The 12,088-nt window shown below is 53.7% G+C and overlaps 3 protein-coding genes across 3 annotated transcripts; 1 reads left to right on the forward strand and 2 right to left on the reverse strand.

Moving 5' to 3' along the window:
- Nucleotides 1–1,916: 1,916 nt before the first annotated feature.
- On the reverse strand, nt 1,917–4,098 carry BDP55DRAFT_58940 (Prp31 C terminal domain-containing protein). The gene is made up of 2 exons (XM_060570912.1): nt 3,679–4,098; nt 1,917–3,579 (listed from the first exon to the last, which is right to left on the reverse strand). Exons 1-2 carry the CDS (start codon nt 4,003–4,005, stop codon nt 2,080–2,082), a joined length of 1,827 nt encoding a protein of 608 aa, XP_060431872.1. The 5' UTR covers nt 4,006–4,098; the 3' UTR covers nt 1,917–2,079.
- A 313-nt stretch (nt 4,099–4,411) lies between these two features.
- BDP55DRAFT_692329 (uncharacterized protein) lies at nt 4,412–6,492 on the forward strand (the record flags this gene model as incomplete). Its single annotated transcript, XM_060577103.1, has 2 exons — nt 4,412–4,760; nt 4,817–6,492. The coding sequence occupies 2 exons, from the start codon at nt 4,412–4,414 to the stop codon at nt 6,490–6,492; spliced, it is 2,025 nt and encodes a 674-aa protein (XP_060431873.1).
- Nucleotides 6,493–9,063: 2,571 nt separating this feature from the next.
- Nucleotides 9,064–11,187, reverse strand: BDP55DRAFT_726575 (uncharacterized protein; the record flags this gene model as incomplete). The annotated part of the gene is made up of 1 exon (XM_060579166.1): nt 9,064–11,187. One exon carries the CDS (start codon nt 11,185–11,187, stop codon nt 9,064–9,066), a length of 2,124 nt encoding a protein of 707 aa, XP_060431874.1.
- Nucleotides 11,188–12,088: the final 901 nt, after the last annotated feature.

Below are 12,088 nucleotides of genomic sequence, written 5' to 3' on the forward strand. Positions count from 1 at the left end.
GAATGTAGGAGTACAAACCCACAGAGCTTCCGTCAAGCAATGCTGGTGTCAACGTTGCCTCGAACTCTATCGCCAACCGTCGATCTGTGCCTGGCGTGATCACCGTTCGCCCGTCGGAATGGACTCCGGGATCCTCGGGGTCCAGTATAGAACCTTTGGGAAGAGAAAGCAAAAACAACAGAAAAACTATACACATGCAACAAACTCACGCCACAGTTGGGGAAGAGAGGGCAGAGAGAGAAAAGCGCAGGCTCGAGGCTCGAACCCCGGCGTTTCATAGTGGGATACCCCGGAAAATCCTAGTCCACTCGAAGTCTAGAAAGCCTCGCAACGACGACGGGTTCGGGCGTTCGACTATTTTGCACGGCGCGGTCACGTGAGCTGGTGGCCCTGCCTCGTCAGTATTGGCCATGGCACAGATGATGGGCGGGCTTCATCTTGTGTATGGTAGCCCCAAAGAATCTTCCTTGTTCCCTTATCGATGCATACAGTCTGTTCTCAAGTCCCATGGGAAATCGTCGTCTCGTGGCCCCCGTTCGAGCCTCTCGCGGCCCTACTCCAATTGAAGCTTTTGCGAAAAACGGTGGGGGCGTGAGGGGAAAGGGGGGACTCGGGGAGCTGGAGCCAAGAATGATGGTGGGCGAGCTCTCAATGCAGAACCTAACCTAACAATAGCTGAACCTTGAGCATAGAAAATCTTCTTCTCTGTCGCGCGGCAAGACTGCGGCATGTTCTTGATAGGTCGGTGACGGGGGTGAGCCCGACATTGACGAGTGGTGGGAAAACGACGATGTGTGTGCACAGAGGAAACGTTCTTCCCTTGGGTGAGCCCAGGCCCCAAGAGGCATAGCCAAAAGGGCAAAAGAAGGCCATCACGGCCCTCTTCCTGTCTAATTAGACTCTCGACCTGCCGACGGTTTTTTCCCTCGTGTTCTTTTTTATTGGGTTTTTTTGGTACCTACTTGTTTCTATTCCTCCAATATCCGTACTTCTGCGTGTTTCTCGAAAGAAGGGACGAGCGGTTTTTTTTCTTTTTTTTTCTTTTAACCCAAAGTCGTTGCGTTACGTTGCTTGCCCAACAAACGCTGCCACGCTGCCCAAGCACGTTACCCTTCAAGGCACGGACGATGATCGACTGGTTCGCCCTCGAACCGAAGGGTCGTGAAGATTGGGCGGGTAAGGCCCCCCCAAGCAAACGTGTTTCAAAGGAGCTAAGAATTTTATTTTGGCATGAACCGCAAAGACGTTTTTGCAAAATCATCCTTTTTTTTTTCTTTCGCGACGGGAAGGTAAAAGGAGAAGAAGAACTACAGAAAATGGAACAAAACGTTGGCGTTTTGGTAAAGGGGATATAGCACACGGGGAGACGACGGGGAGATTGAATTCAAAACCGCATGGCCATCGGCTTAATTACTGAGAGAGTGAGACAACTGACACCAAAAGAAGACGTTTGATCGACACGGCCGTTGGGCTATTACATACATGACATGCGAATATCCAATCTACATCTTGTTCTAGTCCGTCTCAAGTTTTCTTTTCCTCATAACGCACACACACACACACACACACACAGAGGAGCCGAGATGAAAAACTGCCGACAAACGTAGAAACGGCAATGCGCCGGCATTCGTAGGCTCGTTAGGAACGGACAACGGACAAACATACACCTGGACCATCATTGACCCCTCCTCTCCCCTTTGTAAAGCACAGCATCCCAAAGTTGAGTAATGGTAAAATTTCGTCTCGTTTCCCATGATCCCGCCCTTATATGCCTTAATGGTATGCTACCTACAACTGATTCGATGACTCGAAAAACGGATGACCATCCCTAAAACGCCGCACGCCGTTTCCCACCGGCCGAGTGATCACTTCGTCTTTGCTCAGCCGCGGAACCCGTTTAACAACCTGGAAACAACCACCCCTCCCCCTCCTTTTCCTTTTCGTCTGCCGAGGTGAGCTTTTGGGGGCAAGAGATATGCTTCGTAACTTTGCTCTCCCAAACTCTTAAATCCCTACTTGATACCGTGAACCTCCTCATTCCCTTGCTACAATCACGTAGGCCGGACAGGCTGGGCTCACTCAGCCGCTCCTTGGAGGTGGAGGTCCCATCTTGCCGGCGCCGGTATCGACCCTCTTACTGGGAGGCAAGTCGGGCTTTTTGAAGCCATCATTGGACGAGCCGGCAGCTTGAGTGAATGTGCCACCCTTGAACCACCGGTCCTCCTCAGCCTTTCGCTTGCGACTGAGTTCAGCCTGGACCTTGGGGTCGACGAGCTCCAGACCCTGTACAGGCGTAAAGGCCAACGAGGATGCCGTGCCCGCTCCCGCGCCCAGTGACGTGCCAACACCTGACGTCCTCAGGCCCTTGCCGCGTAGGTCAATGTTGGAGTTTGCTGATTGTCCAAAACCCTTGAGCGAAGATGCCGCTCCGCCCATGGGCGTTGCGCCGCCCCAGCCCTTGTTCTTCTGGCCGAGCTTGGCCCTCGTGCGTTGATCGACTTGGAGGTTGCGAATTCTGCCGTCATTGCCCTGCCCGATCATACCCATACCGACCGTGGTCTCCCCTGTGCCGTAGCCAACTTCGCGCTCTTCCTTTCCAAAAGCCATCCTGTTCTGTGCCTTGCGCATTTCCGTCATGGCCGTAGCTTCCTTGGCTTTCCTTGCCCTTCTGCCACCACGCTTGCGGGAAGGCTTATCGTCTGGTACCGGTAGAGCTCTGGGGCCCTTGTTCGGAGGCGGTTCCGTGAGCTTCTCGAGTCTTGTGAGGCACTGCTCCTTGAGATCCTCGCCCGTCGAGCCGTCGGCGCTGGAGTGAATCCTGTCCACGCGGGCCGCGAGCAGGAGCTTGGCCGATACGATGCGCATGGCCTGTCTTTTGAGATCATTGGGAATACCTTGAATGATGGGTGAGTGGTAGAGGAAACCCTGCTGCCTGACGCCGATATTCGTAGCCAAGCCTGCGGCGCCAGCCCCTTTCTTCGAACCCCACGCTGCAATATTACACGAGGGTGTCTTTGAAAGACCAGTAAGGCCACCGGCGGCGTTCAGCAGTTGGGCAGCCGTAAGTGAACCGATCATAGCAGTCAAATTCGGCGCGAAGAGGTTCATGCGCGACTGGACATACCCCGTCAAGGTCTTCTTCGCCTTGTCCAGGGAGATGACCATCTCACAGGCCCTGTATACACGTTCCAGTTCTTCATGCGACATGTCTCTGCCCTTCGTTGTCGTAGCCTCCACTGTTACGATCATGAGGGACGGCCCATCGAGGACAGATTTCAGCGAAGCTTGAAGGACATTATCCGTGGAGTGCTGGAGCTTCTTGATGGTCTCTGAATCAAGCGGTCCATTGCCCAAAATCGCCACGACCTTCGCATACTCCAGCGGGTTGGTAATGAGCGTCTCGAGTTCTGGGAATCGTGTTGAGTAGTGGTCTCGGATATATTTATGCACCAAAACGATTTCGCTGTCGATGAGAGTCGAAAGACTGTTCGATTGTGTCAGAAGGTGGTATTCGGGGTGGTCTTCGATGTTGCCGAGCAGTTCTGTAGGGGTCGGTTGCGACTGGTAGTGTGCGATTTTCTGTAGCGTTCGGGTGACGATGTTAGGGCTAGTTCTCCCAAGAGACGATGTAAACACAGCTTCCATCAAGCCAGTCGTGTTTTCGGGTGTGTCACATACCTCTAGTACCGGCTCCAAAGTTGACATAAGACTGGCGACGCTGCGAACATCGTTGACGCCACCCAGCTGCATCTTTTCGACCTTTGCCTTTGTATCCTCTGCATCTTCGACGGGATCAACAGCGCCCTTTGGCGTTCCACCCATCTCTTCATCTTGATCCTCGGGTTCGCTCTGGTCATCGTCCAGATCCATGCCGCCCGATGCTTTGCGGCTGCTCGCTTCGGGCGCATGATCAAGTCCTAGGGGATCATTGTCTTGCTGAGTCTCCTCTGCTTCCGAGCCAGAGTCCTCGAAGTCGTTGAGAAGCTCATCTGCGAGAGTCGCCATTTTGCCAGTCGCTCGAGGTGGCTTTTCAATGGTAAAATCGCCTGGGATAGGAAGACGGCGTGACGAAGTTTGGCAGGTTAGAAGGGTATAAAGTTATGGAAGCCTCGCGAGGCTACGGAAGTTTTGCCGCGACGGGTGGGTCCAAGCCACAGAAGCTCGTTATCGGAGTGGCTGGTGCTGATAAGAGCTGCGTTTTTCCAACCACGCTTCAGCCTTGGGCCTGGGAATCGTCGTTTGCGATCAAGGCAGGACATCATCAATTGGACAACGAGTTGACGCGACTCAACGTCTTGATGCCCATAAAATTTATTCTCGATACCATCACATCTAGCGACGCTAATCACACGCGACTTAGCACGTTTTCCTGACTTCAATCGACTTTGACTCCGTTCCGCCCCTCGACATCATGGAGGCATCACGAGGGCCCCCGAAGGTCAAGAACAAGGCCGCTGCGCCTGTTCAGATCTCTGCCGAGCAACTTCTCCGAGAGGCTGTCGACCGGCAAGAAGTCGCCCTTCAAGCACCTACCCAGCGGTTTGCCGATCTAGAGGAGCTTCACGAATTCCAGGGCCGAAAACGACGAGAATTCGAGGACTATGTGCGACGCAACAGAGTCAACCTCAACAACTGGATGCGATATGCAGACTGGGAGCTTGAGCAGAAGGAATTCGCGCGCGCAAGATCAATCTTCGAGCGCGCGCTCGATGTGCACCCCAACGAGATCAAGTTGTGGATCAGATACATCGAGTCAGAGAGTATGGAATCCATCCCCAACACCATTTGACGAGACAGACAGCTAACTTTGTTGCAGTGAAATGCCGAAACATCAACCATGCGCGAAATCTTCTCGACAGGGCCGTCACACGACTACCTCGTGTCGATAAACTTTGGTACAAATATGTGTACATGGAGGAGATGCTGGGTAACGTTCCCGGAACCCGCCAAGTATTTGACCGTTGGATGCAATGGCAGCCTGATGAAGCTGCGTGGAGCGCATACATTAAGCTGGAAAAGAGATACAATGAGTTCGACCGAGCCAGAGATATCTTCAGAGCTTTCACCCTCGTCCACCCGGAACCTCGAAACTGGATCAAGTGGGCCAAGTTTGAGGAGGAATTTGGCACTAGCGACATGGTGCGCGATGTTTTTGGTACTGCGATTGAAGAGCTGGGTGACGAATTCGTGGATGAGAAGCTCTTTATTGCTTATGCGAGGTACGAGGCGAAGTTGAAGGAGTACGAAAGAGCGAGGGCAATTTTCAAGTATGCGCTGGATCGCCTTCCTCGCTCTAGATCGATGATCCTTCACAAGGCTTACACGACGTTCGAGAAGCAATTTGGAGACAAAGATGGCGTCGAAGATGTCGTACTTTCGAAACGCCGTGTTTACTACGAAGCGCAAGTCAAGGAGAACCCGAAGAACTACGATACATGGTTCGACTACACACGGCTGGAGGAAACCGCGGGCGATCTCGACAGAGTCCGCGACATCTACGAAAGGGCAGTATCGCAAGTACCACCGGCGCAAGAGAAGAGGTTCTGGAGACGGTACATTTACCTCTGGATCAACTACGCCATCTTCGAGGAGCTGCAGGCAAAGGACACGGAGCGAGCAAGGCAGATCTACAAGGTTTGCCTGGAGCTGATACCCCATAAGAAATTCACCTTTGCCAAGGTCTGGCTGCTCAAGGCGCAATTCGAGATTCGGCAGGGTGAGCTGACGGCGGCTCGCAAGACCCTGGGCCAGGCTATTGGCATGTGCCCGAAGGACAAGCTATTCAGGGGTTACATTGAGCTGGAACTGAAGCTCTTTGAGTTTTTGCGCTGCCGAACACTCTACGAAAAGCACATTGAGTGGAACGCCTCCAACTGCCAGACGTGGATCAAGTTCGCCGAGCTCGAGCGTGGTCTCGATGACTTGGAGCGGACCCGAGCCATCTTCGAGCTAGCTGTGAGCCAGCCGGTTCTCGATATGCCCGAGTTGCTCTGGAAGGCATACATCGACTTTGAGGAAGAGGAGGAAGAGTACGAGCGGACGAGAGAGCTCTACGAGCGCCTCCTCGAGAAGACGGATCACGTCAAGGTCTGGATCAGCTACGCCCACTTTGAGCTCAACATACCCGAGGAGGAGGAGGAGGAGGAAGCAGAAGAGGAAGCACCGATCAGCAAGGAGGCCAAGACGAGGGCGCGCAAGGTGTTTGAGCGCGCGCACAAGAGTATGCGCGACAAGGAGCTCAAGGAAGAGACGGTTACGCTGCTCAACGCGTGGTTGTCATTCGAGAGGATACACGGCGGGGACGACGAGATTGAGAATGTGCAGAAGCTGATGCCGCGCAAGACGAAGCGCAGAAGGCGCTTGGAGGACGACAGCTTCGAGGAGTATATCGACTACGTCTTCCCCGCCGACGACAAGCAGACGCAGAACCTGTCGAATCTGTTGGCCATGGCGCAGGCCTGGAAGCAGCAGGGAGGAGATGCTGCGGCATAGAGTTGAAAAATTTGAGATATTTATCCCCTCTTCCGTCAGAAAAGACGGTGTCGTTATTGTTGTAATTCTATGCTTTCAGCAACTATCATTGTCAAGAAACTTCAATTAAATTTGAGCTGCCCCTACCCAGCAGAAAAAACAGAGTTCGGACCAAATCGTGTCTCATCTTATCCAGATTACTCTTGTCTCGCCATGGGGCATCCCGGGTACCCAGTCATCTGAAGCTACCGCCGGATGGGAGAGCCGGCGAACCTTATTCCACGCGAGAGTCGAGACTCTTTCTCTTTTCCCCTCCTTCTTCAGACTTCAGGTCCTACTCCTTGCCCAGACGTGTAAGGTACAAGTTTCGTACTCAACCCAACCCAACCAACAAGCACCTAGACATGGTAATTAGTGCACAATCAAAGACCGCGTGAATTCGGGGGGCTTGCCCATCATCGGGATGGCTCCGGATAGAACATGTCAGACCAGTCATCTGACTGACGATGCCTCGCCAATAGCGACTGCAGACGCGAAGGGAGGGGGCTAGGTCAAGGTGGAAGGAGGGGCACAAGGGAAAGGGAAATCCAGGAAAAAATAAATGCGGCGGGATGTACAATGATGTCATATCCTCTTGATTGCTCAGCCGCCTGTCACCCGCCACCACCCTTTTCCACGACAACTTCGACGCCGTCAATGACGCATAGCAGGTAGCACGCACGCTACCCGTGCTAATGGAGTTGTAGTAAAGTGCAGTGTAGGCAGGCCGTCTCCTATGCCCACGGCAGTTTGACATTGATTGATTGACGGGCACTGACTTGATCGGATCGAATTTCACCATCCCCTTTTCCAAAGTCTCCTCTTCCAAGTAGAACAGGCTGAACAGCAGAATATCAGCCGACGGACGGTGCCAACGTCTGGCCATGTGTTACCCCCCCCCCTACAACAGCCCACCACCTCCCATCTCTGCCCGCATGATGCATCTCCCGACTTGACCGAGACCGAAGCAGAAAGGCACATCGGAACGTTCAAAAGAAAACCAGAAAAGTTGGCAGAGCTGGCTCCCAGAATATCAGCAGACATGATAGGATGAGGGATGAAGGGGGGGGGAACAGTCTGGAACATCTTCCCTCCCACTTCCCTCTCGCTTTTTCAATGTGCCAGAGAGAAACCAAAGAGGAAGCTAGGCCCAAACTACGTGCTCGGTAAGGCAAGGTATGCGCTTGTCACACAACCCCTCACACATTAGAGCAAGGCGATTACTCGCGGGATCGCTGTAGCTCTTGGCTCTGGGCACTGCCGGAGACATGGCAAGAGTGGCAGAAGCGTGGGCTGTTTCGGACCCGACCGCTTTTGCCGGGGTATCTTCCGTTATGCGTGACACACAATAGGTATTACAAAGCGACAGTGTTCAGTCACAAAAGGGCACCCAGCCAAAGTCAAGATAAGGAAATGGGGGAGAAGAGAGCGCAATCATCATATCTCATACTCATAGAATCGGAAACTACATAACCAGTCGAGTATCGTAAAAACAAAGTGCCCATCCTCCCATCTAAGTAGGAAATTGCAAAAGCAAGAGACTAGAAGACATTGCGTGATAGCGGTTGTTGGGGGAAGGGGAGGGACCAGCAAATGCATCGCAGTATCTCGATGGTGTTGACGTTGTGCTCTGGCCCGTCTCCCGCGTACTAAAAACCCATAGAGCCGTCTTTTCCGTCAAATATCATCATCCCGCATATGCCACCCCTCCCTTCCCGTCTATTCCCCAATCTTTCCAAATGGTAGCCGCCTTCTCTCACCGCCGCTTGTCCGTTCCCGCGCTAGCGAAAAATGTCCGGTCTGTCTCAGGAACAGGGGTCCCTTCTCATCGGGGTCCGCTTGGCTGCTTCAACACTACGAGCCCCGGGGCCATGTGGTGGCCAGACCTCTCCTCCCTCTCTCCCTTCATTGCTTGAATCGAACAAAAACAGTTGGTTCCAATCAGGCCCTGGCGATCAGCCTCGATCTCGGCTCCATCGTTTGCTCATTTTGTCTGAGCTGCATGCTGCGATTCCCTCCATTTGGTACTACTGTCATCCGCAGGGGCCGACGACAACGGCTCGACCAGTGACGATGCATCTGGTTTTTTTTGATGGCGGCGCAGGCCGATTAGTAACGGCGGCGTTGGTCTGTCACAATCCAATTAGAATCAGTTAGGGTTCGTGTATAAGAGAAGAATGCGTGTAGATTGACAGCAAAAGGGGCAAAGGGAATCCATCTATCTGAGTAAACGCAATGCAAGGTGGCGCCCGTCGAGGGCCGTTGTGGAACGTGTGGAACGCCACTCCCACATCCCCTTAGTCTTCCGAATCTTTCCCGGATTTGTTTGAAAACAGATATAAATGTGGCTGAAAGATGATTTGCAGAAAGTTGTCGTAAAGTCGTGTGTCTTATACAGGCATTATAGGTCGTAAAAGAAACCGAGGGATTGAGGACAGAACGAGACAGACAGCCTGTGTGAGCGAGGACGTGGTCTCAGAAACTCCCGAGAGAGCTAACAAAGACCATCTTACGCATCGCTTAACAGAACTGAAGTGCTCTCGTCCCAACCTCTCAGTCTCTGTATCTCCTGTCGTCATAACCGACAGGAGGTGCAGGCAGACGCCCGGCAGAGTATGGATTATCGTCGTAGTAAGTTGAGCCGTAATCATACCGCTCTCCTCGCGGAGAGCCAGAATGATTCCAGTCATCAGCCCTACTTCTTCGACCACCACCAGAGCCATCGGTGAGCCTCTTCTGGCGCTCAAGTCGCTTTTGATGTCGGATTTCCTTCTCATGTTGGAATTCCTTGCATTCGTGTGTCATCTCTTTGGCTTCCTTGAGCTCAGACCAGGCACCCTTGATACCGAGAGCAGCAATTCCAACAGAGGCGGCGTCTTGCACGAGAGCCTTCGTTTTGAGCTTCTTCGCCTCCTCTGGGCTGAGCCGCCCTTCTCTCACAGCCTTCTGCCTTGAATTGCGTTTCTCCATACTTTGATAGACCCCATGTGCCGCGTGAATGGTGGCAACGGCCGCTAGGCCGGTTGTGATGACTTGCTTACCTCTCATTTTCCTTGCGCGCTTTGCATCATCGTCCGAATCTCCGAGATCCGACTCGGAACTGGCGTCCGATTTTCCTCCCCTTCGGCGAGAGCGGTCTCGGCGCCGGCTCGTGTATGACGATCTGTCATCGTCGTATGCGTCACGTCCACCACGTGTAGAACCCCGGTCGTAGCCATCGTCATATTCATCAGAGTATCTCCGGGTGACGCCGCCACGTCGAGAGCTACGGTCGTCGTCGTAGTAGTCATCTCGGCCGTACTTCTCTCTTTCCTTCTCTTCCGGGTTGCTGCCAATGCCAATCTTGGCTAGTCTCTTTCGTGCAGAGTCGACAACACTGCGGCTTCTGCTTCGTGCGCGGGGTTTATCGCGACCATCGCGGCTAGAAGCCCGACTGTCGTAAGAGTCGGCACTGCGTCCACGGCTTCGGGACCGGAAGTTCTCGATTGCCTTCTTTGCGCCAAAGGCACCAAGACCGGCAGTTGCCAGAGCAGCCAAGCCCGGTCCGCCGCCTCCGCCGTCAGAGCGAGCGCGCGACCTCGATCGGCTTCGTCCGGTACGGCGGTCCTCCTCGATGTTGCGCTTGGATCCGTTGATGACTCGGTTACCGACCAGACCACCGATGACAGACTCGGCCAAGCCCAGCTTGCTCTGCTTCTCGCCACCTTGTGCGGCATCGATGGTGGCCGCACCGGCAGCGGCAGTAATGATGCGCTTTGTCTTCTCGCCTTTCCAACCACCAGGTTCTTTGGCAACACGAAAAGCCTCGGTGGCTCCAGCAATCAATGAAGCCATAGCAGCCTTCTGCATCTTGCTAGCGGCTTCATTTCCGGGTCCTCGAGACTTGGACCGAGAGGATCTCGAGTCGGGGCTGCCTCGGCGGCTTCTGGTGTCGCTACGCCGGTCATCCCCACCACTAGCGCCTGTAAGAGCCTTGACTGCAACTCCCAGACCAGAGGCTGCGAGAGCGTTCTCCAAGAAAGACTTGTGGCCCTTCTTCTCCCTGTCTCCCTCCTCGTCGGAGTAGTACTCGGTGACTCGACCGTCACGGCCGCGATGCATGACATAGGTGGACTTGTCCTCCTCCTTCTCCTTGCGCTTGCCGTAGTACTCTGCGCCCTGATAACCAGCGAGGGCTCCCGCTGCTCCCAGCGCCGCAGAAGTCAGGTAGTTTCTTTCGACTTCGCCGCGATGTTCTTTGGCTTCCTTTCTGTCGTAAAGCTCCTTGCCGCCAAATGCCAGAGCCGCACCGGCCACAGCGGCGAGAATCTTCTCTTGTTGGTTGATGACACGTTTACGGGACCTCTCTTCTTCGGCGTAGACAAGGCTGCCAGCTTTCCTGCTGCGACGATCATATTCGCGATCGTAGTATCGGTCCCGGTCGTCATACCGTGGGTCGTCGTAATAGCCAGGTTCTGCTGAGCGAGTTCTACGGGAATCTCTGTAACCAGGAGGGGGGAAGTCGCGGCGGACTTCTTCAATAGAGAGTTCGCTGTTCTCTCTGGCCCGAGGAATGATTTCGCGAGTTTGGTGAACCTTCAGATAACCTTCGTCTGCATAACGAGGATCGATTCTCTCCTCACGACGCTCCTCGCGCACGTAGCGACGAGTGCGCTGAGGCTCTTCGTAGTAACTCATGTCGGCTGACGAGAGTGGGCGTAAGAGCCAAGCAGGCTCGGTGGGTATTTTCGATTTGAAGCGGGGGTGGTGTAAGTCGTATGAGTGAAGTGACACAGTGCCAGGGTTTTGGCTCGAGTGTGCCGCCAAAGATGATAGTTCAACTGGCGAGACTTGAATGTGGTTGGAATCTCTCGATGAAGACGCTGAAATGTTTATGAGTTGTGAAAGGTAAAAAGACGAAGAACAACAAGCCCCGGAAAGAAAATGAAGGAGGGGAAGAGATGATGAGCGATGACAGGGGGGGGGGGGGGGGGGGGCAGGGCTAGCTAGAAGAAAGTGGATGGGCAAGGGTCCAGAAGACGGGAGGGCAAAGGCAATCAGGCGTGGAAGGAAAGACGGCAGGGACGGGGAGGTCACTTCAGGCAGAGAAGCCAGCCAGATACAGCCACCTCAGGCCTGAACTGGGCAGGGCAGAACAGGGTTGGGCTGTCCGAAGACATGGATGCGACATGTCGACGACTCAGCGTTGCTTCCAAAGATGCAGCAATGGAGCGGCAGCGGCAGCAGAAACGGAGGGTGCGGGTACCAGGGAAGGGAATGCTAAAGTAAGGTATGTTCGTGACGGACATACGAAAGTACCTCGCCTACAGATTCACCGTGAACAAGTACTTTTGAAACATGCTCTTGAACATAATGGGACCCTTTTCTTTTTTTCTCATCCGAAAGATGGCCCATTTACACAACACAAGCCGCTGGCAAAAGAGTCATTTGGACATAATGTAAAGCCCCCCCTCCCTCTCAACGTCTGACCGAAAATAGTGTGCCCTTCTTTGGGTCGTCCAATTTTCCATTTGGTCATTCTCACATTGGCTGGGTAGCGAGAAAAAGTAAGACGAGTGGCCAGGCTGCCTATCTAGTG

This window comes from Colletotrichum godetiae, assembly GCF_030913485.1.
Source record: "Colletotrichum godetiae strain CBS 193.32 chromosome Unknown BDP55scaffold_12, whole genome shotgun sequence".
NCBI classification, from domain to species: domain Eukaryota; kingdom Fungi; phylum Ascomycota; class Sordariomycetes; order Glomerellales; family Glomerellaceae; genus Colletotrichum; species Colletotrichum godetiae.

Excerpts from the sequence above, each read along its gene's own strand:
- BDP55DRAFT_58940 (XM_060570912.1), bottom strand. The coding sequence starts at position 4,005 with ATGGCGACTCTCGCAGATGAGCTTCTCAACGACTTCGAGGACTCTGGC. Across the intron at positions 3,580-3,678 it reads CTTTGGAGCCGGTACTAGAG|AAAATCGCACACTACCAGTC; the intron begins GTATGTGACACA and ends CGAACGCTACAG.